The sequence below is a fragment of the Equus caballus genome, chromosome 17, assembly GCF_041296265.1.
Source record: "Equus caballus isolate H_3958 breed thoroughbred chromosome 17, TB-T2T, whole genome shotgun sequence".
NCBI classification, from domain to species: domain Eukaryota; kingdom Metazoa; phylum Chordata; class Mammalia; order Perissodactyla; family Equidae; genus Equus; species Equus caballus.
The window spans coordinates 47,710,340-47,733,848 of record NC_091700.1 but is presented as its reverse complement, the minus strand read 5'-3'; the positions used below and the strand labels follow the sequence as shown (position 1 = coordinate 47,733,848).

At 35.5% G+C, this 23,509-nt stretch overlaps 1 protein-coding gene across 4 annotated transcripts in view; it reads left to right on the top strand.

Moving 5' to 3' along the window:
• Positions 1-23,509, top strand: part of DNAJC15 (DnaJ heat shock protein family (Hsp40) member C15) — a 107,399-nt gene that overhangs the window by 45,140 nt on the left and 38,750 nt on the right. For all 4 annotated transcript variants that reach the window (XR_011427807.1, XR_011427806.1, XR_011427805.1 and 1 more), the window contains exon 5: positions 2,018-2,088. Coding sequence is in view for 1 of the 4 variants with exons in the window: in XM_023621641.2 (XP_023477409.1) it covers positions 2,018-2,088 (71 nt within the window). In the remaining 3 variants the exon portion in view is untranslated. The remainder of the gene's footprint in view (positions 1-2,017; positions 2,089-23,509) is intronic.

Genomic DNA, 23,509 nt, shown 5'->3' with positions numbered 1-23,509 from the left:
CTTGGTGAGTCTAGCTAATGTATATTTTGCTCATCTTTTTAAAAAACAAGTTCTTAGTTTTGTTGGTCTTTTTCATTGTCTTTTTAGTCTCTATTTCATTCATTTCCACTTTGATCTTTGTTATTTTCTTCCTTCAACTAACTTTGGCTTAGTTTGTTCTTTTTATAGTTTGCTGAGGTGTAAAGTTAGGTTTGTTTGAGCTCTTTCTGGTTTGTTTTTTATTTTAAGATTTTATTTTTCTTTTTTCTCCCCAAAGACCCCTGGTACATACTTGTGTATTCTTTTAGTTGTGGGTCCTTCTAGTTGTGGCGTGTGGGATGCTGCCTCAGCATGGCTTAATGAGCAGTGTCATATCTGCACCCAGAATCCAAACTGGCGAAACCCTGGGCCACCAAAGTGGAGCGCGTGAACTTAACCACTTGGCCACGGGGCCGGCCCCCTCTTTTTTCTTAATGTAGGATTTTATCACTATAAACTTTTCTCTTAGAACTGCTTTTGCTGCATCCCATAAGTTTTGATATGTTCTATTTCCATTTTCATTTGTGTCAGGATGTTTTTTGATTTTTCTGTTGAGTTCTTCTTTGACTCAAAGACTTATTTATTTTATTCATGGAAGAATATTTCATATTTTTATTCAGCAAATGATCGTGATGATGACTGGTGATCTGTTAGTTAACCCCAGGAGATTAGAAGTGGCATGTAACTAACAAGGAATAGCTAGAGTCTGGAGGTCTGGCAGAATCAAGGATTAACAACTGACATCAAGTGACATCAAGGAAGGCAGTGTTCAGAACATACAGAACTTCAATGGATAGCATTCTATGAGTGGTTAGGAGAAGAGCAAGTGAATCTCTGCAGACCTTGAAAGTTTCTTTGCACTTAATTGATACTCTTAATAATGCTTTTGAGTCATTCGAGAAGTGTTAAATTAGGTTACTTATACTCCATTTTTAAAAAGTGGAAAATATGTCATACATATTCATAAGTATCCTTTATATTCATAATAATAATTGCTATTCTTTGAACACTAACTGCCTGCTAGGTCATGCTAATCCTTTTACTTACGTTATCTACAACAACTACCCTGTACTTTGCCAGCTACTATTATCCCCATTTGAAGCCTAGAGAAGTTAAGTAGGTTGGATAAGATAATATAGCTATGAAGTAAGTAGGGACACTAGGATTTTGTTGTTGTTACTGTTAGTCTTTTTTCCTTGCCTGGAAAATGTATTAATGAGAAACATTTCCAATACTGGATAAATTAGGTTTTACCAAAATAATTTTAGGTTTATTCAACTTTCTCCTTTAATTTTTCTTTAGAGAATAGGCTCTAACAGCCAAGCTTTGCCTGTAGATTTCTCACAGAGATAAATAATTATGAGAAATGAAGGGTTTTGAGCTGCTCTGTTAAAAGATGATAATAATAAAAGCTAATCATTGTGGAGTATTTCCTACACACCAGGCATTGTTCTAACACTGTTAGCATTAACTAATTTAATCCTTATAATTGCTCTATGAGGAATATATCTTTGCTAGCCCTGTTTTACAATGAGGGAACTGAAGCACAGAGACGTTAAAAAATTTGACCAAGGTTGCCCAATCCGAAATGGCAATGCCAGGATTAAAATCTGGCAGTCCAGTAGCTCTGGAGTTCACATACCTATCTGTTATACTACATATACTCCCTTCCCCGAAAGTGACTTGAAGCATAAGTTTTCACACTTATGGTATAGTCTACAAACTATGATTCCCCTACCGTATATATTGTATTTAATTTTTAAATTGATCGTGAATAAGGACTGGCATTAAAAAGAACTGAAGAAAATATATGTAGCATTGGAATCAATTATTTATTTTGATGGTTAGTGAAATTAAGTGACAAGATGTAATTTCATATTTATCCACAAGATGGTGAAATTCTCATTAGTTTTTAATTTCTTGAAACCCGTGTAAACCATTAATTTATAATCTGCATTTGACACTATTTATTATAAGCACTTCTAATTTCTTTTTACAGCCCGTCTGCTGGTAAGGCCAAGATTAGGACAGCTCACAGGAGAATCATGATTTTGAATCACCCAGATAAAGGTAGGTAAAATTCCTATTTTTCGTAACATTTGGGTCAGAATATGTTCTAAATTCCTTTCAGTTTACCTAAACTCATAAATGATATATAGTTGAAATGAAAGTTTATGTGCCACATGTATTGTGATTTTTCTTATAAATAAATGAGCCTTTGGATTGGATTTGATTGACCTATAGAAGTGGTGGATTTATATTATCAGGTTTCAAGAACTTAGATACTGATTTTTTATATGAGTACCTAACCCCTATTTGAGACTTGTAGCATTTTGATTGAGAAGGAGAAAACATGAGTTGTGGACTCTTTGTATAAACTGATTTGGGCACCGTGAATTGTATTTATTTAACCTTAAACATAAAAGCACAAGATTTAGAGGATATCCTCTAAATCTCTCAATGTAATATGTCATAGGTATTTCTGAATTTCTTAATTTTATTCTGGAAGGCTCTGAGCCTGAGCCATTTGTTTTTAACTGGCCAGGTTTTTAATGTAAATTTATCTTACAGAAAGACAATTATTATAACTTTAACTACACTACAGCTGCTTGAGAGAGAAAGCCCATATGTTCCTTACTGTTTCTGCTCTAAAATAACAGATGGTAGAAAGTTGCACTGTATTTCAGAAGTCAAGGGCCGGGGGTGAGGAGAACGAAGGGTTTCTTGGATTCTTATTTACAGACTTTCAGTTTTCTAATTAGTGTGAAAAAAATTAAAAACACATTTTGGATTTCTACCCATCCTGACACCAAAATAAGGCATTCTTTTTCAGCTTTCTCACTTAATTACTTACTATAAAAATTCTTTTCACTAAACATCATCTCCTTTCGTTTTTGCACTTGCTGTTCTTTAGCGTGAATAAACAAGAGAATAAACTTTGAAAAGAGGTTTTGCGTAAAATTTCTAAACAGCTTCAATAGTTGCTGAAAGATCCACTCAACTAATTTGCTTGCATTGTGGGCTTTCAGAGAAATTGACTCAGAAAGAAATGTGTTTAAGTGCCTCTTTGAAACCCTCTGTCTCCTGAACGTCCTCTGTCCCTTCCAGGTCAAGTGTGTGCCCTTCTCTGATTGATTGCAGTGGGATCAAACACTCAGGTCTTTCAGATGATTGACAAGTTGTTGATTGTACCTACTGGCAAGGAAGCAAGTTCTAAAATGCGTCTAAGAGAATATGTACTTTTAGATACCTTTATAAAAAAAAGAAAATATTTGTGTATGTTAAGAGCCAGTAGTATTTAAAGAATTACTTGATTTATTCTGAGATTGTACATTTATGAGAGGTGGGATTGTTGACTGCCTGTAGTTTGCTTACTAATATCCTCCTCTCTGGCCCTGTATAGGAAGCAGGGTGTGATGGAATGGACCTGCAAGCAGGAAACCAGCCTTTTTATCTGGCTTATGCCTTCTAGCTAGTAATGTGACCTTGAACACTCCCTTAATCTCTCCAAATGTCAATTTTGTCATCTATAAAATTTAAAGGGATTTATTTCTGAAGCCCTTTTTAGTTTTCTGATATAATATTTTTATATGCCTATTCAATTAATGAAGAAGCTGTACCCTATATTTCTATTCAGATCACATTTTTAACTTAAGAAAGATGCTTTTAATCTTTTTGGAGTATTGTACCCTCTAAGAATGTGTTGACATTTTGTCCGTATAATTGCTCATTGACCCAAGATTTTAAAACATTTGGAGTTTCAGAGAGTTCGAAGACTTTGTAAAACCCATCCGTATACTCATAGTTAAGAACTCCTGCTCTAGTAAAAGTATGGTGAGTTAAGAAATATTGGAACTACTGGAGGGGAAAAATTCATGTATGATGGAGTTGGGAGATGATAGCTCATAAATCTAGAAATTTTTTCTTGAAAAGGAAGGTTGTTTTGTTTTATTTTTAATGGAAAGAAGATAGCAGATTTTGAACAAAAATGTCTGATTGTCCTTGGAGTGAGAAAGCTGGAAGTATTTGGGGAAGTAAAAGAATGGGAAACTCTTAATTTTGCTGCCTCTTTTTATAATTCTTCACCATAATTGCTTTGGTCAGGTCACCAGTGAGTGTTACAGGTGGTTGCAAAAACTTAAATCCTCCACCCATTGCTTCTGAAATTCATGAATGCCCTCCCCCAAGTGACTGTTCTGTTGGTTTTGCTCCCAGCTGGTAAAATAAAGTTAGAACTTCAAATGTGTGATCAACTATGGTTTGTTATACCTTTCATTATCAGCTTGAGCAAAGAAAGTGACACCAGAAAATTATGTGTGGGAAATAGCTGAAAATAGACTTTTTGTAACCAGTTTTAAATGAGCATTCAGATGTGTTTTGGTAAAAATAAATTTTGCTATTTCAATTTAGTGAGATAAAAGGTCGCTGCAATAAAAAAATCTTAGGTCTTTGATCTAGTGCTTTCAGACTAATATCTTTTAGATTATGCTTCTTTAAATTGCTGAAGAGAGAGATTTAGTTGTTAAAAAATGAAGTAGTTTGACATTAATGCCCAATGAATATAGAAAGGAGAACAGACTAGGTAAATTTGGAGCACCGTAGAACCTGGGATCTCTCACGGGCTGTCTAATCCAGTGCTGCTTAAAGTGTGCTTCACCTGTCCATGCCACACCACAGTTTGTGTGTGGCAAGGTAAAAACAGAAATCAAAAATAGGCATTTAGAAATCTTTATAGCGATGTGACATCTGAATCTTGGTCTACCACAGATTGGAAAATTTTTTTGAAAGTGCTTCTTCACCATAGTTTGAGAGACGCTGATCTAATCAATGCTGCCTCCTAAATCCAGACTGTTTCTGCTCCGTCCTGGGAAAAATGGCCTGTTAGCTCTCTTTAAAGATTTTTAGTGATGGAGAGCTTGCTGCTTTGCAAGGCAGCCCATTGGTAGGCAGCTCTAACTACTAGAACGTTCTTCCTTACATTTAGCTAAAATCTGCCTGCCTACGTTCTTCCTCACATTTAGCTGAAATCTGCCTGCCTACAGCAGAGAGATTCTCAATCTTTTCCCATTTATGCCCCTTTTCAATAAGCATATAATACTTTCACTCTTCTTTAATAGTATTTTTTAAAAAATCAAATATTGGGATTAAACACAAATTAATTATACTGTTGAATGGATTTTCCCTAATTACTCTCATTGTAGAAAAAGCTAAATTTGATGTGGAACCCTGATAATAGTTTATTACAATATATTGCATTCAAAAGATGCATTGTAAACATTTAGAAAAAGATATGATCGCCAAGTCAACATGGATTCACTGAGAAAAAGTGATGCCGAATTAGCTGTTTCCTTTTTTGATAGATGTACTAGGCTATTATTTGTTTCAGAGGGCTCATTTTTCCTTTTCCTTCATGTAAACATTTTAATTAGATTTCAGGCTTTATATTTGAGTTAATTATTTTTTTGGTAAAGAGGTAATTTTGTTTTATCACACGTTGATTTTCCTTGATAAATGGTGAGACCTTTACAAGTAAAGAACATGGCTTATTCATCTTTATACCTGTATGGCTGACATTTAATAAGCTCTTTAAGTTTTTTTTCATGAGTAAATGAATAAGCAAATGGATAAAAAGAAGGCATACAAATAAAATTTACAGGTAAAATAGAATTTGGAGTGACAACTAATACATAATGATCATATCAAAATTTTAAAAGACTCATTAGACTGATATGAAATAACCTGACACTGTTCTTTCATTCATTCAGAAATTATTTATTCAGCTTCTACAGTGTGCCGGACATTGTGCTAAATCTTGGGACTTTAGTAAAACAAGACAACTAGATCCTTGTCCTCATGGAGCATACGTTGTAATGGAGGGACAGGAAAAAACCCAAGTAAACCTATTTCAGGTTGTAGTAAGTGCAGTAAAGGGGGCAATGGACTGAGATATAGAATATGTGAAAGAGGCAACTTTACATAGGGTGATTGGGAAGGCCTCTCTGAGGAGACCTAAAGGATGGAAAGAAGCTAGCTGTGTGAAGAGTGTTTGGAAAGTAGAGGAACTAGCATCTGCAAAGGTTCTAAGGGAGGGAAGGATTTCTGCTTGAGGACTTGAAAGGAACTAGTGGTATCCATCTGTAATAGGCAAGGGGAGAGGTAGCATGAGATGAGGTGGTGTCCAGATTTTGAAAATTGTAGGTATGCTTTATGATAATAAAACACTGTAGGTTCTGTATATTTGTACTTTATTCTAAATACAGTGGGAAGTTACTGTCAGCTTTTACTTTTTACGAAATCACTTTTCTCTTCAATCTCTATTTTTATTTTTACGTATACTTTGTATTGAAGTGTAATATACAGGCAGAAAAGTGTACAAACTATAAGAACATATCCAAGTAAATTTTTACAAACACTCCCGTATAACCAGCCCCCAGATCAAGAACTAGGACGTCACCACACTCCTGAAACCCCCTGGTGACCCCTCCAGTCTACCTCACTCTTGAAAGGAACCACTATCTTGATTTATAATATTATAGGTTAGTTTTACCTCTTTTGAATGTGTGTGGTCATTTGCATCTGACTGCTTTTGGTCAATATTATCCTTTTGAGATTTATCCATATTGTAATGTGGAATGATAGTTTGTTCATTCTCATTAATGTATGGCAGTCTTAGAAAAATTTGCTTTGTGGACCACCAGGGGTTCCTGAGATTCTTTCAGGAACTCTGTGAGGTGAAGACTGTTTTCCTTTTACTGTGTTGACGTTTGCACTGACAGCGTAAAAGCATTGTTGGATAAAACTGCAGGTACATTTACACTAGTAAAGACAGTTGCACCACCATGTCCATATAACCATATGGGAAAAATGAATCTTGACCCTAATCTCACACAATATGGAAAATTAATTCTTAAGGGATTTTAACTTAAATGTGAAAGGTAAAACAGTAAAGCTTCTATATATTAAAAAAAAAAAAACATCGAATAGGCAAAGACTTCCTACATAGGGCATAAAAAGTGCTTACTATTTATTTAAAGAAAAAAAAAGGGCCGCTGTGTACAAGAAAAATTAGCCTGTTATTTTGCTTTTTTTGGAAAGTTGATAGATTTTGCTATCAAGGTTACTCTACCTTCTTAAAAGGAATTGGGCAGTGTTCTTTATTTTCTGAATGAATTTGTGTAAGATGTATTTCTTTTTTTAATTTTTGTAAGAATTCACTAATTAAGACATCTTGGCTCAGAGACTTCTTTGTGAGAAGGTTTAAAATTACAGATTCAATTTGTTTAAAAGGTAGACATCTCTTCAGGTTTTCTGTTTCTCCCTTTTTTAGTTTTAGTTTTTTCCTAGAATTTTGTCCAAAAATTTCAGATTAATTGGCATAAACTTATTTATAATGTCCTCATTACCTTTTTGATGTTTGTAGTAGCTGTAATGTTCACTGCTTTTTCATTCCCAGTGTTGGTAATTTACTAATTTATATCATCCTTGTTTTTTTTTTGGCAAGTCTTGCTAGAGGTCAGTGTATTTTTATTAGTCTTTTCAAAGAATCATCATCTTATTTTGTTATTCTCCATTTGTAAATTAATTTTCTATGTTATTGTTATTCTTATTTCTTCTACTATCTTTGGGTTTAATTTGCTGTTTTTTCCCTAATTTTTTAAAATGCATATTCATATCATTGGTTTCAACTATCAAGTTCAAAATAATATAATTTCTGTTGTCATATTTTTCTTTCACTCATTTGTTATTTGACACGTATTGCCTAATTTCCTAGAAATTTGAGGATTTTCTGATTATCTCTATATTACTGATTTCTAGCTTAATTCCATTTGACAAGAGAGCATACTGTGATTTCAGTTCCTTAAAATTTGTTGTATCTTAACTTATGATCCAGTATGTGGTCAATTTTGGTAAATAATCTGTGAACAGAATGTGTATTCTACAATTATTGGATGTAATTTTTAAGATACGTAAGGTAAAGTTTGTTTTGTTGATCAGATCTTGAATATTCTTACTGATTTCTTGTTTACCTGGATTTGTCTGTTTCTCCGTTTACTTCTGGTTTTTTTTTTTTTTTTGCTTATTGTGATGGGATAATTTGAGGCAAATAATTTGGAATTATTGTGTTTTCCTTGTGGATTGACTCCTTATTTTTAAATACTCCTCTTTATGTCTAGTAATGCTTCTTGCCATAAAGTCTTCTTTATCTGAAATTATTTATAGCTACACCAGTTTTCTTTTGGTTAGCGTTTACATGGTATATCTTTGCTCGTCTTTTCCTTTCCACCTTTCTGTATCTTTATTTTTGAAGTTTGAAGTTTGTCTCTTCTAAGCAGCATGTAGTTGGGTTTTATTTTTTAATGAGTCTGACAATTTTAGACTTTTAATACAAGTCTTTAGTTCTTTTACATTTAATGTACTTACTGATATTTGAATATATTTATACCGTGTTACTGTTTGTTTTCTATTCAACTCATCTGTTTTATTTCCTTTTTCTTCTTTTTTTTTTTTGAGGAAGATTAGCCCTGAGCAAACATCTGCTGCCAATCCTCCTCTTTTTGCTGAGGGAGACTGGCCCTGATCTAACATTCGTGCTCATCTTACTCTACTTTATATGTGGGATGCTTGCAACAGCATGGCTTGACAAGCGGTGCAAGGCTCCACACCCAGGATCTGAACTGGCAAACCCTGGGCCATTGAAGCAGGATGTACAAACTTAACTGCTACGCCACTGGGCTCCCCCATTTTCTTCTTTTTGACGTCTTTTGGCTCATTCAAAATTTTTAAAAAATTTTTCTACATTTTCCTTTAGTAACTTGATAGATACACTTTTTTAAAAAAAGAAAAACTATTTCTGTGGTGATAATCCAATGAATATAACATACCTCCTTGACATATTACAGTCTAAAATAAAATATTACTTTGGCCACTCCTCAGATAATACTGGAATGTTAGAATGATTTTAATATATTCTCTGTCTTTGATTTTCAGCAGTTCTACTATGATATGGCTTGGTATAGATTTCTTTGTATATATCTTGCTTGTGGTTTATAGAGCTTCTTGAATCTGTGGGGTAATGTCTTTCATTAGTTTTAGAAGATTCTGCTCCATGATTTGTAGTGTGTTTAAATATTGCCTCTTCTCTTCTTTCTCTGTCCTCTTCTGAAACTCCAGTTATGTTCATTTTCAAATCAACACTTCTTTCACTTCTCATATGTCTTCTGTACTCACTTCTATATTTCCATCCTTTTTGTGTAGATATTTTTTATTAATTTTTTCCAGTTCATTGTCATTGTACACTGTCAAATCTGTTCTTAAACCTATTGAGTTTTTAGTTTTATATTAAAATTTCCCAGTTAATTCTTTTAAAATGGGATCAATCTCTTTGAGATTCTCCATATTTTTATTTATCTTCTCCATCTTTATTTTCTTAAACATATTACTCATAGTTATTTCAATGTCCTTGTCCAATACTTCCAATATGTAGCTCACCTCTGTTTCTCTTTCTATGGTATTTTCCATCTTTTGGGTTTCATGCCTTCTTTAGGTATGGAAAGTAAATTTTTTTTTTTTAAAGATTGGCACCTGAGCTAACAACTGTTGCCAATCTTCTTCTTTTTTTACTTTTCCTGCTTTTTTTCCCCAAACTCCCCCAGTACTGAGTTGTATATTTTAGTTGTGGCTCCTTTTAGTTGTGGTGTGTGGGACACCGCCTCAGCATGGCCTAATGAGTAGAGCCGTGTCTGCGCCCAGAATCCAAACCTGCGAAACCCTAGGCTGCTGAAGCAGAACGCGCAAACTTAACCACTTAGCCACAAGGCCGGCCCCAGTAATTTTTCTTAATGCTGTATATTTTGTGTAAAGCAACAATTTTCAAACTTTTTGGTCTCAGACCCAAAAAGACTTTATATGGATTATATATGTCAATATTTGTAATACTAGAAATTAAAGCTGAGAAAGTTTTAAAAATATTTATCTTGTTATAAAATGTTAAACTTGTTGCATGTTAATATAAATAACAAAATTGTATTTTTCAAAACAAACTTTAAAAAAATGAATAGAGTGGAGAATGGAGAGAATAATGCTGTAGAACCTAAGACAGGAACATATTTAATTAGGGAAACCAATGATCAACTGTGCTGGATGTTGCCATGACAACCATTAAGATGAAGGCAGAGAGGAGGGTCCATAGTATTTTTGCAACACTGGACTTTGATAACCTTAAAAAACAGTTTTAATTGGTGATGGGTTGAGGAGGGAAAGGAAGACGAGGAAGTTGTGTTAGCTTATGTAGACAAATTTTATGAGAAGCTGTGTGAGGAAAAGGAGGAAAGAAGTGGAGTAGCAGCTGGAGGAGGGAGATGTGGCATTAAGAGGAGGAATGTTGGTTTTTTTCAGTTTTTAAATATACTTTTATGGAAGCTTGTTGAGCAGTTTTGAGCAAGTTTGTGTGTCAGTGGAAATGATCAACTAGAGAGATCAATGATTTATAAGAGATTAAAATTAAATTCAACAAGGATAAATGGAATGTTCTTTAAGGTCCCCAAAATCAATTGTGTAATAGGACAGAGACTTGGCAGTGTTTCACATGAAAAAGAGCCATGGGGTATATTTGATCTCAAAGCCTGTAAGATTCAACAGTGTAAAAGCCACTAAAAATAAGTCACTGCAGTCTTAAGTTGCATTAAATGACACAAAATCTGTGTTATAAGATTGAATGTTACCCCAGTCTTCTGTTCTTGTTGTTCATTCATTCAGCTAATATTTATTACCCAGCTGTACTGAGCTAGGCAGTTAGCCCTTGTCTAGAATTTTGTTCCCCTTTCTGGATGCTAGATTTTTAAGGGCACTGACGAAGTAAGTAGTATTCAGAGAAAAGCAAACAGGATTGATGAAGATCTGGAAGCAGTGTCATATGAGTGGTCATTCATTCATTCAACAAGTATTTATTGAGTACCTAATGGAAACCAGACACTGTACTAGATACTGAACAAGATAGTCAAAGACCTTATCTCATAGGCCTCATAGGCCTTATATTCCACTGCGAGAGACAGATAGTAGATAGATAATTTGGTAGATTACAAAGGGCCACAAATTCATCACAGCACTTCTCATCAAGAGATGTAGTCTATTTCCTCACCCTTTATAGTCAGGTGGACCTTGTCACTTGCTTTGCCCAATAGAATATACCAGAAGTGACATCGAGTGAATTCTGAACCTAGGCCTCAGGAAGCATTGCAGCCTAGAATCTGGAGACCACCATGTGAAGAAGACCAGGCTCACCTCCTGAAGGACGAAAGAACAAAGAGAGGGAGAGGCCTAGCCGTCCCAGCTGAGGTCCCCCTGAGGCCTTCCTGGACCATCTAGCCTTGGCTGACCTGACTCAACTCAGAAGAACCACCCAGCTAATCCATAGAATAATGAGAATAAAAAGCCATTGTTCTTTTCAGCAACTAAATTTTGGGGTAGTTTGTTATGCAGAAATGGCTAATGTAGAAAATGACCACATGATGATAAGCGATTTTAAGAAAAATAAGGCAGAGTAGGGGGATAGAGATTGGCAGCTGGAGAGGAGGCAGTTGCAGTATTACTTATCGTCATCTTAGAAATTCTCTGTAGGGAGATAATATTTGAGCAGAGACTTGAGGGCGTAAGTCATGCAGAAATCTGGAGAAAGAGTATTTCAGGCAGAAGGAACATCAAGTGCAAAGGTCTTGAAATGAGAACATATTATGTGTTTCTGGAATTGTAAGGAGTTTGGTAGAGCATAGTGAGCAAGGGGAAGAGCAGTAGGAAGTATGATTGGAGAGGATGCCCAGGGCCAGATGATGGAGTAACTTGCAAACTATGGTTTTTTAAGTGCAATGGGAATAATATTACCTTATGTGCAATATTGGAAAACTACTTTAGCAGCTGTGGAGGAATTAGGGAGTCAAGAGTAAAAGCAAGGAAGTTAGTAGGGAAAATTGTAACCCAAGAAAGAATGATATTGGTTTAGACTAGGGTTTTGTAATGTAGGGTCTAATTCAGGATATGTTTTGAAGGTATAGCCAATAAAGTTGATGGATTGAGAGTCAGAAAGAATGAGGAAGGATGACTCCTAGGTTTTTTGCCAAGGCAATCAAGAACAATAAAACTTGCTATAGTGAGAAACTAGAGGGGTCTGTGCAATGTCTCATTCTTAAAAGGTTGCCTGTATATGTGAACTCCCTCTTCTGTGCCTTTATGGGGGCAGAATTATGTTCACTGAGAAGAAACTATGAGCAGTGAAGATTGGACCTCTATGAGGAACACCGTTCTTACAGTTGGAGCTGTCTTAGTTCCTCACAAGTTATCAGTCAGCTAGTAATTACTGAGTCCCTCTTCTACGCATTGGAGCTACAGCAGTGGAAAAAGTGCTGTTCAGGCAGAGTAATGAAGGTAATTTGAGACTGAAAACTGCTGGAGAACAGTTTGTTAGGGATGTCGTAGGAGGTATTCGTTTATTGGGTAATAGGTGGAACCCTTTAAGACCCTCCCAACTCTAGGTTTCTCTGGTTCTCCAGTGATCTGATAGACTGAATCAGACTCAAAGTATTCTTCAGATCCTCCTGTCTCTGCATGAGTTTTTTAAACAGCTATGTTGAGATATAATTCATGTACCATGCAATTCATCCATTTAAAGTGTACAATTCAGTAGTTTTTGATATATTTACAGGTATGTGCAGCCATCACCAGTCAAGTTTAGAACATTTTCATCACCTCAAAAAGAAATCCTGTATTCTTTAGCTATAGCTTCACCCCTACCCCCACCCCATCTCCCAGTTCTCAGTTCTATTCCATTGACCTAATGTTTGTCATTGTGCGAGTACCACACTGTCTTTTCTCCTTTTCTCCTTTTTTTTTGAGGAAGATTAGCCCTGAGCTAACTGCCGCCAATCCTCCTCTTTTTGCTGAGGAAGGCTGGCCCTGAGCTAACATCCATGCCCATCTTCCTCTACTTTATATGTGAGACGCCTACCATAGCATGGCGTGCCAAGTCTACTGATCCATCAACATGGGATGTTTTTCCATTTATTTAGCTCTTTAATTTCTTTCAACTGTGTTTTATACTTCCAAGAGTGTAAGTTTTATACTTCTTAAGTTTATTCCTAAGTATTTTATTATTTTTGATACTGTTGTGAATAGAATTATGTTCTTAATTTCGCTTTTGGATTGTTAGTTGCAAATGTATAGGAATATCATTGATTTTTATATATTGGTCTTATGTCCCGCAACCTTGCTGAACTTGTTGACTAGTTCCAATAGTTTCTTATTGGGTTCACTAGGATTTTCTATATATAAAAGCATGTCATCTGTGAATAGAGGTAGTTTTACTTTTCCCTCTCCAATGTCGATGCCATTTATTTCTTCTTCTTACCTAATTGCCCTGACTAGAACCACCAGTACAATGTTGAAAAGAAGTTGTGACAATGGACATCTTTGTCTTCTTTCTGACCTTAAGGAAAAACATCCAATCTTTCCCCCAGTAAGGGTGATATTAGCTGTGGGTTCTTCATAGATGCTGTTTATCACATTAGGAAGTTCCCTTCTATTCCTAGTTTGTTGAGTGTTTTTATCATGAAAGGGTGTTGGGTTTTGTCAAATGCTCTTTCTGCATCTATTCAGGTCATTATGTGATTTTTGTTTTTATTCTGGTGATGTACTGGATTTTCTTAATTGATTTTTGGTAGTTAACCCAAAAATCCTCGAATATATCCCACTTGGTCATGGTGTGTAATTTTTTTTATATGTTGCTGACTTCAGTTTGCTAGTATTTTGTATTCATATTCATAAGAAATATTCATCTGTAGTTTTCTTGTGATGTCTTTGTACGGTTTGGGTATCAAGATAATGTATATGTATATTTTACAATGCCTTAAAAATGAGTTAAGAAGTGTTGCCTCCTCCTCTATAAACCATCTAGAGATGTTGGCTTTTCTTTGTGCATGGTTTTGTGATTTACTGATTCAGTGTCTTCACTTCTTATAGGTCTATTCAGATTGTCTATTTCTTCTTCTGTCAGTTTCAGTAATTTGTGTCTTTCAAGGAATTTATTTTATCTAAGTTAGCTAATTTGCTGAAATACAGTTGTTCATAATATTCCTTTATAATCCTTTTTATTTCTCTAAGGTTGATAATAGTGTCCTCTCTGATTTCTGATTCTAGTAATTTGAGTCTGTTCACTTTTTTTCTTTGTCAAACAAGCTAAAGGTTTGTTTTGCTGATCAACAAAGGTAAAGGCTTCTTTTTAAAGAACTAGCTTTTGGGTTAATTGATTTTCCCTGTTGTTGTCTATTCTCTTTTTCATTAATTTTTGTTTTAATTTTTACTGTTTCCTTCCTTCTATGTGCTTAGGTTTTGGTTGAGTCTTCTTTTTCTAGTGTCCTAAGGTTGAAACTTAGGTTATTGATTTGAGATCTTTCTTCTTTTTTAACAGAGACATTTACAGCTGTAATTACCCTCTAAACACTGCTTTAGCTGTGCCCCATAAGTCCAGTATGATGTCTATTCATTTTCATTTACCTCAAAGTAGTTTCTAATTTCCCTTTTTACTTCTTTTTTTGACTCATTGATTGTTCAAGAGTATGTTTAATTTCCACATATTTATTTTCCAAATTTATCCTTGTTATTGATTTCTAATTTCATTCCATTGTGGTTGGAAAACATAATGTATTATTTCTCTCTTTTTAATTTATTCAGGTTTATTTTACGGCCAAGTGTATAGTTTCTCCCAGAAAATGTTCCATGTGCACTTGAGAGGAGTGTATATTCTGTTGTTAGGTGGCGTGTCCTATAGATGTCTGTTAAGTGTAGTTGGTTTAAAGTATTGTTCAAGTCTTCTGTTTTCTTGTTGATCTTCTCCGTGGTTGTTCTATTCATTATTGAAAGTGGAGCATTAATTGTAATTGTTGAATTGTCTGTTTTTCTCTTCATTTCTGTTAGTTTTTGTTTCATGTATTTTGGTACTCTGTTGTTAGGTGCATATATGTTTACAATTGTTATATCTTCTTAATGGATTGATCTTTGTATCATTATTAAATGTCCCTTTTTTATCTCTAGTAACGTTTTTTGTTTTAAAGTCTCTTTTGTCTCATATAACTATAGCTATTCACTCTAGTTTTTCTGTGGTTGGTATTTTCATGATAAATGATTTTTAATCTTTTTGCTTTCAATCTCTTTGTGTCTTTGAATCTAAAGTGTGTCTCCTGTAGACAACATTTAGTTGAATCATGTTTTTTTAATCCAATCTGACAACCTTTTCATTGTTTGAATTATTTAACACATTTATATATAATGTTATTATTGATATAGTTGGATTTGTGTCTGCATTTACTTTTTGTTTTCTATGTCTTGCATCTTTTTTGCTCCTCTATTATTCCTCCTTTGCTGCTTTCATTTGCATTGAGTGAATATTTTCTAATGTAGTATTTTAATGTTATTAAATTTTTTCACTATTTTTGAGTGTTTTTTAAGTTACTGCACTAGCATTTACCAAATACATCTCAATTTATCAGATCAGCTTCAGATTTATACTAGGTTAATTCCAATAATATATAGAAACATTGCTCCTATATAGCTCTATTCTCATTTCCCTCTTTTTATGGTTTTATTGTTATAGATATTATATCCACAAATGTTGCAAACCCAACAGTATATTGGAGTTATTACTTTACTATTTGCTGTTATTTTCTGAGTCCACAATGGCTTTGCTCCCACCCATCTCCTTTGTGCTGTTTCTAGCAAATATATTATGAATATATTATATTTCTATATGTTATAGTCCCAACAATACATATTATACTATTACGTATTATTTTATATAATTGCCTTTTCAATCAGTTAAGAAATAAAAATATGCATTTGTATTGTTTTTTATGATTTCATTGTCCTTTACCAGTGCTCTTTGTGTGTGTGGTTACCATTTGAGGTCATTTGCTTTCAGCCTGAAGAGCTTCCTTTAGTGATTCGTCTAAAGTGGGTCTGCTAACAAATATTTTCAGTTTTTTAAATCTGGAATAGTGCTTGTTTTGCCTTCATTTCTGAATGACAGCTTTGCTGAGTATAGGATTCTTGGTCAACAGTTTTTTCTTTGAGCTTTCATTATGTCATCCCACTACCTCTGACCTCCATTGTTCTGCTAAGTCAGCTGTTAATCTTGTTGAGGGTTCCTTTGTAAGTGACTCATTGTTTTTCTGTTGCTACTATTAAAAGATAAACTGAGACATACTAAAATTTTTAAGAGTTTATTTGAGCAAAAATCTGTTCAAAGTAGGCAGCACCCAACCAGACGTGATTAGGAGCCCTCTACTGACAGGAGCTGAGGGAAGTACTTTTATAGAGAAGAGGCAGAAGAAAGCAAGGAAATTATTTGATTGGCTGTGACTTAAACATTTGCTTTATTTGAAAAACCTACTTGGCTGTTTGTCATTAGTTCTCTGTAGGCTTTGATTAGTTAACATTGAGGGATTTACAGGCTTAGGTTTTGGTTTGTTTACACAGGCTACTAAGGCATTTAAAGCCACCTCAGTTAATGGCCTCCTTTTTAAGTCAGTTTAACAATACTTTCCAAATTTTCTCCTTGTCTTTGACTTTTAGCGTTTTTACTATGATGTGTCTGTTTTTAGATCTCTTTTTATTTATCCTACTTGGAATTTATTGAGGTTCTTGGAAGTGTAGGTTATTGTTTTTCAATAAATTTGGGAAGTTTTTAGCTATTATTTCTTTAAAGATTTTTGCTTTTTCTTTTTTTCTCCTCTCCTTCTGGTACTCCCAGTACATGTATATATGTGGGCTTAATGATGTTCCACATTTCCCTGATGCTCTGTTCTTTTTTCTTCATTCTTTTTTCTCTCTGATCTTTGGCTTGCATAATTTCAATTGCTGTTATGTTCAAGTTCACTAATTCTTTCTTATGCCAGTGCAACTTTACTCTTGAGCCCCTCTGGTGATTTTTTAAAATTTCGATTCTGTGAATATGTAATGGCTGCTTTGGAATCTTTTTCCATTAATCCAACATCTGGTCACTCTGACAGTTTCTCTTGCTGCTTTGTTCATGATGTGTGTATGGGTCATATTGTCATACTTTCCTGTTTCTTTACATGCCTTGTAATACTTTGTTGGAAATTGAACATTTTAAATTATATATTATAGCTGCTCTGGGTACGGCCCCCACACACCCAAGGAGTTCTTGTGATTGTTTGTTTATTTGTTTAGTAACTGGCTGGATTATTTTAGTGAAGTCTATACCCACCCACCACCTACCCCCACAGTGTTCAGTCTGTTACACTGCTCCTCAAGGAGGCACAGTTTTGGGTATGCCCTCAGTCACCCTGGGATAACAGTGGTACTGGTAGGACTCTGTTACTCTTTCCTTCATTACACCCAACTGTTGAACTCCGCTAATTGCTGACCAGTTGCTCACTTGTTACCAACAATCCCTGCAACATAAATTTCTACAAACTGGTACCACTAAATTGTAATACCTTTGATAGACAGTTTCCGAGGTCAGTGTTTGATATATATTCCGACCCCAGGAGCTGTCGTATTCCCTAGTTCTTTCCTGTGAACTGACCTATAGTCTAAGCTGTATCTTCATTAGATTCATGAATCTCTTCCCAATTACCTTTCACCAGAACCTCCACTGTCCTTGTACTGTCCCTGAGAGCACCCTCCATATTCTGTTTCAAAGAAAGTCAGTTCCTTTGCAAAGAGATAAGGAACTGTCTGTTTTATGCCTGTTTCTTCTGCAGGCGAAATCTCTGCCCAGGCTCTGGAGCTGGGGGTGGGAACTATGGCAAACTTCTCTCTGAAGAAAACCCCCACTCTAGATGCTTAGCATGCAATAGAGGGGAATAAGCCTGAGGTCTTCTTGGCTTGCCTCTCCTAGTGTGGAGCCACCTTGCTTAGGGACTGGGAGAAGGGCTAGTGAGGTCCCAGTATTCTTTTTTTTTTTTTTTTTTTGAGGAAGATTAGCCCTGAGCTAACGTCTGCTGCCAATCCTCCTCTTTTTGCTGAGGAAGACTGGCCCTGAGCTAACATCCGTGCCCATCTTCCTCTACTTTATATGTGGGACGCCTGCCACAGCAGGGCTTGACAAGCATTGCCACGTCCGCACCCAGGATCTGAGCCAGTGAATCCCAGGCCGCCAAAGTGGAACATGTGAACTTAACTGCTGTGCCACCAGGCCAGCCCCAAAGTCCCAGTATTCTAAGGGAGCCATGCCAAGATAGAGCTTCTGTTCCACTTGCCTGGGACTTAGCCTCAGCATCAGGCATCTCGGGGCAGGAAGAGAAATACAGAAGTCCTGTTCCTCCTGGAAAGAAAGCCCTCGGCCCAGGAGCTGGGGAGAGCGGAACCTTGTCTGTGTTCTTGGCTGCAGCAGTCCAGCATGGAGTCTTGCCTTGCTAAGCTGGGAAGGGAGAAGGAGGGAGCCGTTTTGGTTCACATACTATAGCTTCCTACCTTTCTTAACAAATTTTCTTAGATTTTCTTAAATAGATGTTGGTTTTTTATTTTTGCTTTTAAGATCATTGCTGGAGGCTTCACTTAGTTAGAGTTTTTTATATAGTTTTCACCAGTTTCACTGGGGAATAGGTCAGTGGAACTCCTCATGCCAGAAATCAATCTCTGATCTGCCTTCACGTGATTTTAGTGTTTTTCTTTTAAGAAAGGTGGGTGACCTTTAAGAACCCTTCAAATCAGCAGATGGCAGTACTTGTTAGTTCTGTCTTACAGTTTTAGGATGTAGACAATTCATAAGTTTTAATGAGAAGTAAGGAATATACAAAAATTGGTGATCAGAGCTGCCTAAGAAAGATCCAAGGATAAAATAGAAATTGTGTCTTCTTTTTTTGTTGTTTTATTTCTTTATTTTTATTGAGGTGGTGATAGTTTACAACATTGTGAAATTTCAGTTGTACATTATTATCTGTCAGTCACCATATAGGTGTGCCCCTTCACACTTTGTGCCCACCCTACATGCCCTGTCCCCCGGTAACCACTAAATAGTTCTCTTTGTCTGTGTGTTTGTTTATCTTCCACATATGAGTGAAATCATACAGTATTTATCTTTTTCTGTCTGGCTTATTTCGCTTAACAGTACCCTCAGTGTCCATCCATGTTGTTGCGAATGGGATGATTTTGTGATCTTTTTTTGGCTGAGTAGTATTCCATTGTATATATGTACCTCATCTTGTTTATCCAGTCATCTGTCAGTGGGCACTTGGGTTGCTTCCATATCTTGGCTGTTGTGAAAAATACTGCAATAAACATGGGGTGCATAAGTCTCTTTGAATTGTTGATTTCGAGTTCTTTGGATAGATACGCAGTAGTGGGATAGCTGGGTCATATGGTATTTCTATTTTTAGTTTTTTGAGAAATCTCCATACTGTTTGCCATAGTGGCTGCACCAGCTTGCATTCCCACCAGCAATGTATGAGGGTTCTGTTTTCTCCACATCTCCAACATTTGTTATCTTTTGTCTTTGTTATTATAGCCGTTCTTATGGGTGTAAGATGATATCTTAGTGTAGTTTTGATTTGCATTTCCCTGATGACTAGTGATGTAGAGCATCTTTTCATGTGCGTATTCGCCATCTGTATATTTTCTTTGGAGAAATGTCTGTTTGTATCCTCTGCCCATTTTTTTGATCGGGTTGTTTGACTTTTTGTTGTTCAGTTGTGTGAGTTCCTTATATATTATGGAGATTAACCCTTCATTGGATATATGATTTGCAAGTATGTTTTTCCTAGTTGGTGGGTTGTCTTTTCGTTTCGATCCTCGTTTCCCTTGACTTGTAGAAGCTCTTCAGTCTGATGAAGTCCCGTTTGTTTATTTTTTCTTTTGTTTCCCTTGTCTGAGAAGACATACTGTTCAAAAAGATCCTTTTAAGACCGATGTCAAAGAATATACTGCCCATATTTTCTTGTAGAAGTTTTATGGTTTCTGGTTTACCTTTAAGTCTTTGATCCATTTTGAGTTTATTTTTGTGAATGGCATAAGAGAATAGTCTACTTTCATTATTTTACATGTGGCTGTCCAGTTTTCCCAACACCATTTGTTGAAGAGACTTTCCTTTCTGCATTGTATGTTCTTAGCTCCTTTCTTGAAGATTAGCTATCCATAGATGTGTGACTTTATTTCTGGGCTTTCAGTTCTGTTCCATTGATCTGTGTGCCTGTTTTTGTGCCAGTACCATGCTGTTTTGATTATTATAGCTTTGTAGTATATTTTGAAGTCAGGGATTTTGATGCCTCCAGCTTTGTTCTTTTTTCTCAGGATCACTTTAGCAATTCAGGGTCTTTTGTTGCCTCACATGAATTTTAGGATTCTTTGTTCTATTTCCATGAAGAATGTTGTTAGGATGCTGATTGTCATTGCATTGAATCTGTACATTGCTTTAGGTAGTATGGCCATTTTAACTATGTTCATTCTTCCAATCCATGTGCATGGAATGTCTTTCCATTTCTTTATGTCGTCATCAATTTCTTTCAGTAAAGTTTTGTAGTTTTCATTGTATAGGTCTTTCACCTCCTTGGTTAAGTTTATTCCAAGATATTTTATTCTTTTTGTTGCAGTTGTGAGTAAGGTTGTGTTCTTAAGTTCTCTTTCTGTTAGTTTGTTATTAGAGTTAGAAATGCAACTGATTTTTGTAAGTTGATTTTGTATCCTGAAACTTTGCTGTAATTATTGATTATTTCTAATAGCTTTCTGATAGAGTTTTTAGGGTTTTCTACGTATAAAATCATGTCATCTGCAACAATAATAGTTTCACTTCTTCATTGCCTATTTGGATTCCTTTCATTTCTTTTTCTTGCCTAATTGCTCTGGCCAAAACCTCCAGTACTATGTCAAATAAGACTTGTGTGAGTGGGCACCTTTGTCTTATTCCTGTTCTCAGAGGGATGGCTTTCAGCTTTTGCCCATTGAGTATGATGTTGGCTGTGGGTTTGTCATATATGGCCTTTATTATGTTGAAGTACTTTCCTTCTATACCCATTTTATTGAGAATATTTATCATAAGTGGATGTTGGATATTGTCAAATGCTTTCTCAGCATCTGTTGAGATTTTCATGTGGATTTTGTTCATCGTTTTGTTAATGTAGTGTATCACATTGATTGATTTGCTGATGTTGAACCATCCCTGTGTCTCTGGTATAAATCCCACTTGGTCATGATGTGTCATCTCTTTAATGTATTGCTGTATTTGGTTTGCCAATATTTTGTTGAGGATTTTTCATCTATATTCATCAGCAATATTGGCCTCTAATTTTCTTTCTTTGTGTTGGCCTTGTCTGGCTTTGGTATCAGGGTGATGTTGGCCTCATAGAATGTGTTAGGAAGTGTTCTGTCTTCCTCAACTTTCTGTAATAGTTTGAGAAGAATAGGTATTAAATCTGCTTTGAATGTTTGGTAGAATTCTCCAGAAAAGCCATCTGGTCCTCGACTTTTATTTTTGGGGAGGTTTTTGATTACTGTTTCAATCTCTTTACTTGTGATTGGTCTATTCAGATTCTCTATTTCCTCTTGATTCAGTTTTGGGAGGTTATAAGTGTCTTGAGAATATATCCATTTCTTCTGGATTGTCCAATTCTTTGGCATATGGTTTTTCATAGTATATAATCTTATAATCTTTTGTATTTCTGTGGTATCCATTGTAATTTCTCCTCTTTCATTTCTAATTTTATTTATTTGAGCCTTCTCTCTTTTTTTCTTCGTGAGCCTGGTTAAGGATTTGTCAATTTTGTTTATCTACTCAAAGAACCAGCTCTTTGTTACATTGATCCTGCGTGCTGCCTTTTTTGTTTCAACTTCATTTATTTCTGCTCGAATTTTTATTAATTCCCTCTTTCTACTGACTTTGGGCTTTGTTTGTTCTTCTTTTTCTGATTCTGTTAAGTGTAGTTTGAGATTGCTTATTTGAAATTTTTCTTATTTGTTAAGGTGAGCCTGTATGGTAATGAATTTCCCTCTCAGGACCAATTTTGCTGCATCCCAAATGAGTTGGCATGGTGTGTTTTCATTTTCATTTATCTCCAGATAATTTCTGATTTCTCCTTTAATTTCTTCAGTGATCCATTTGTTGTTCAGTATCACATTGTTTAATCTCCACCTCTTTGCCCCTTTCCCGTGTTTTTTCTCGTAATTGATATCTAGTTTCATAGCATTATGGTCAGAAAAGATGCTTGATATTGTTTCAATCTTCTTAAGTTTATTGAGTCTTGCCTTGTTTCCCAACATATGGTCTATCCTTGAGAATGTTCCATGCGCACTTGAGAAGAATGTCTAACCTGCTGTTTTTGGAGTGTTCTATATATATCTATGACGTCCATCTGGTCTAGGTTTTCATTTAATTCTGCTGTTCCCTTGTTGATTTTCTGTCTGGATGATCTATCCATTGGTGTAAGTGAAGTGTTGACGTCCCCTACTATTATTGTGTTGTTCTTAATATCTCCTTCTAGGCTTGTTAATAGTTGCTTTATGTACTTTGGTGTGCCTGTGTTGGGTGCATAATAGTTATTAGTTAATGTCTTCTTGGTGGATTGTCCTTTTTATCATTGTATACTGCCCGTCTTTGTTTCTCTTTACCTGTTTTGTCTTGAAGTCTACTTTGTCTGATATAAGTATAATGACACCTGCTTTCTGTTGTTCACCATTAGCTTGGAGTATTGTCTTCCATCCCTTCACTCTGTTTGTCTTTGGGGCTGAGATATGTTTCCTGGAGGCAGCATATTGTTGGCTCTTGTTTTTTAATCCATCCTGCCACTCTGTCTTTTGATTGGAGAATTCAATCCATTTACAGTTAGAGTGATTATTGATATATGAGGGCTGAATGTTGCCATTTTATCACTCATTTTCCAGTTCTCCTGCATTTCCTTTGTTTCTCATCCCATGTATTTTGGACTACCAATTCAGTTAGTTACTTTTCTATGCTGGTTTTCTTAGTTTTCTCCTTATTTGTCATTTGTGTCTCTGTTCTAATTATTTGTTTAGTGGTAACCATGTGGTTTGTGTAAAACATCTTGTAGATGAGATGGTCTGTTTTCTGATAGCATCTTATTTCCTTAGACTAAGCTGGTCCCATTCCTTTCCTCTTCCTCTTCTAAGTTGTTATTGTCACGTCTTATTTCATCTTGCGTTCTGAGTTTGTGGTTAAAATGACAAGATTATATCTATTTTTGGTGTTTTCCTTCCTTTTATCTTTAATGTTGTAGTTAAGCATTTGCTATCCTGTTCTGATGGAGAGCTGCAGTTTTCTGATTTTGTCTATCTACTTATCTCCTTGCTCAGGGTTTTGTAACCCCCCCCCCCTTTTTTTTCAGGTATGAGAAGCTTCTTCAGGATTTCTTGCAGGGGGATTCTTGTTGTGGTGAACTCTCTTAACTTTTGTTTATCTGGAAAAATTGTTATTTCTCCATCATATTTGAAGGCTATTTTTGCTGGATAGAGTATTCTTGCCTGAAAATTTTTGTCT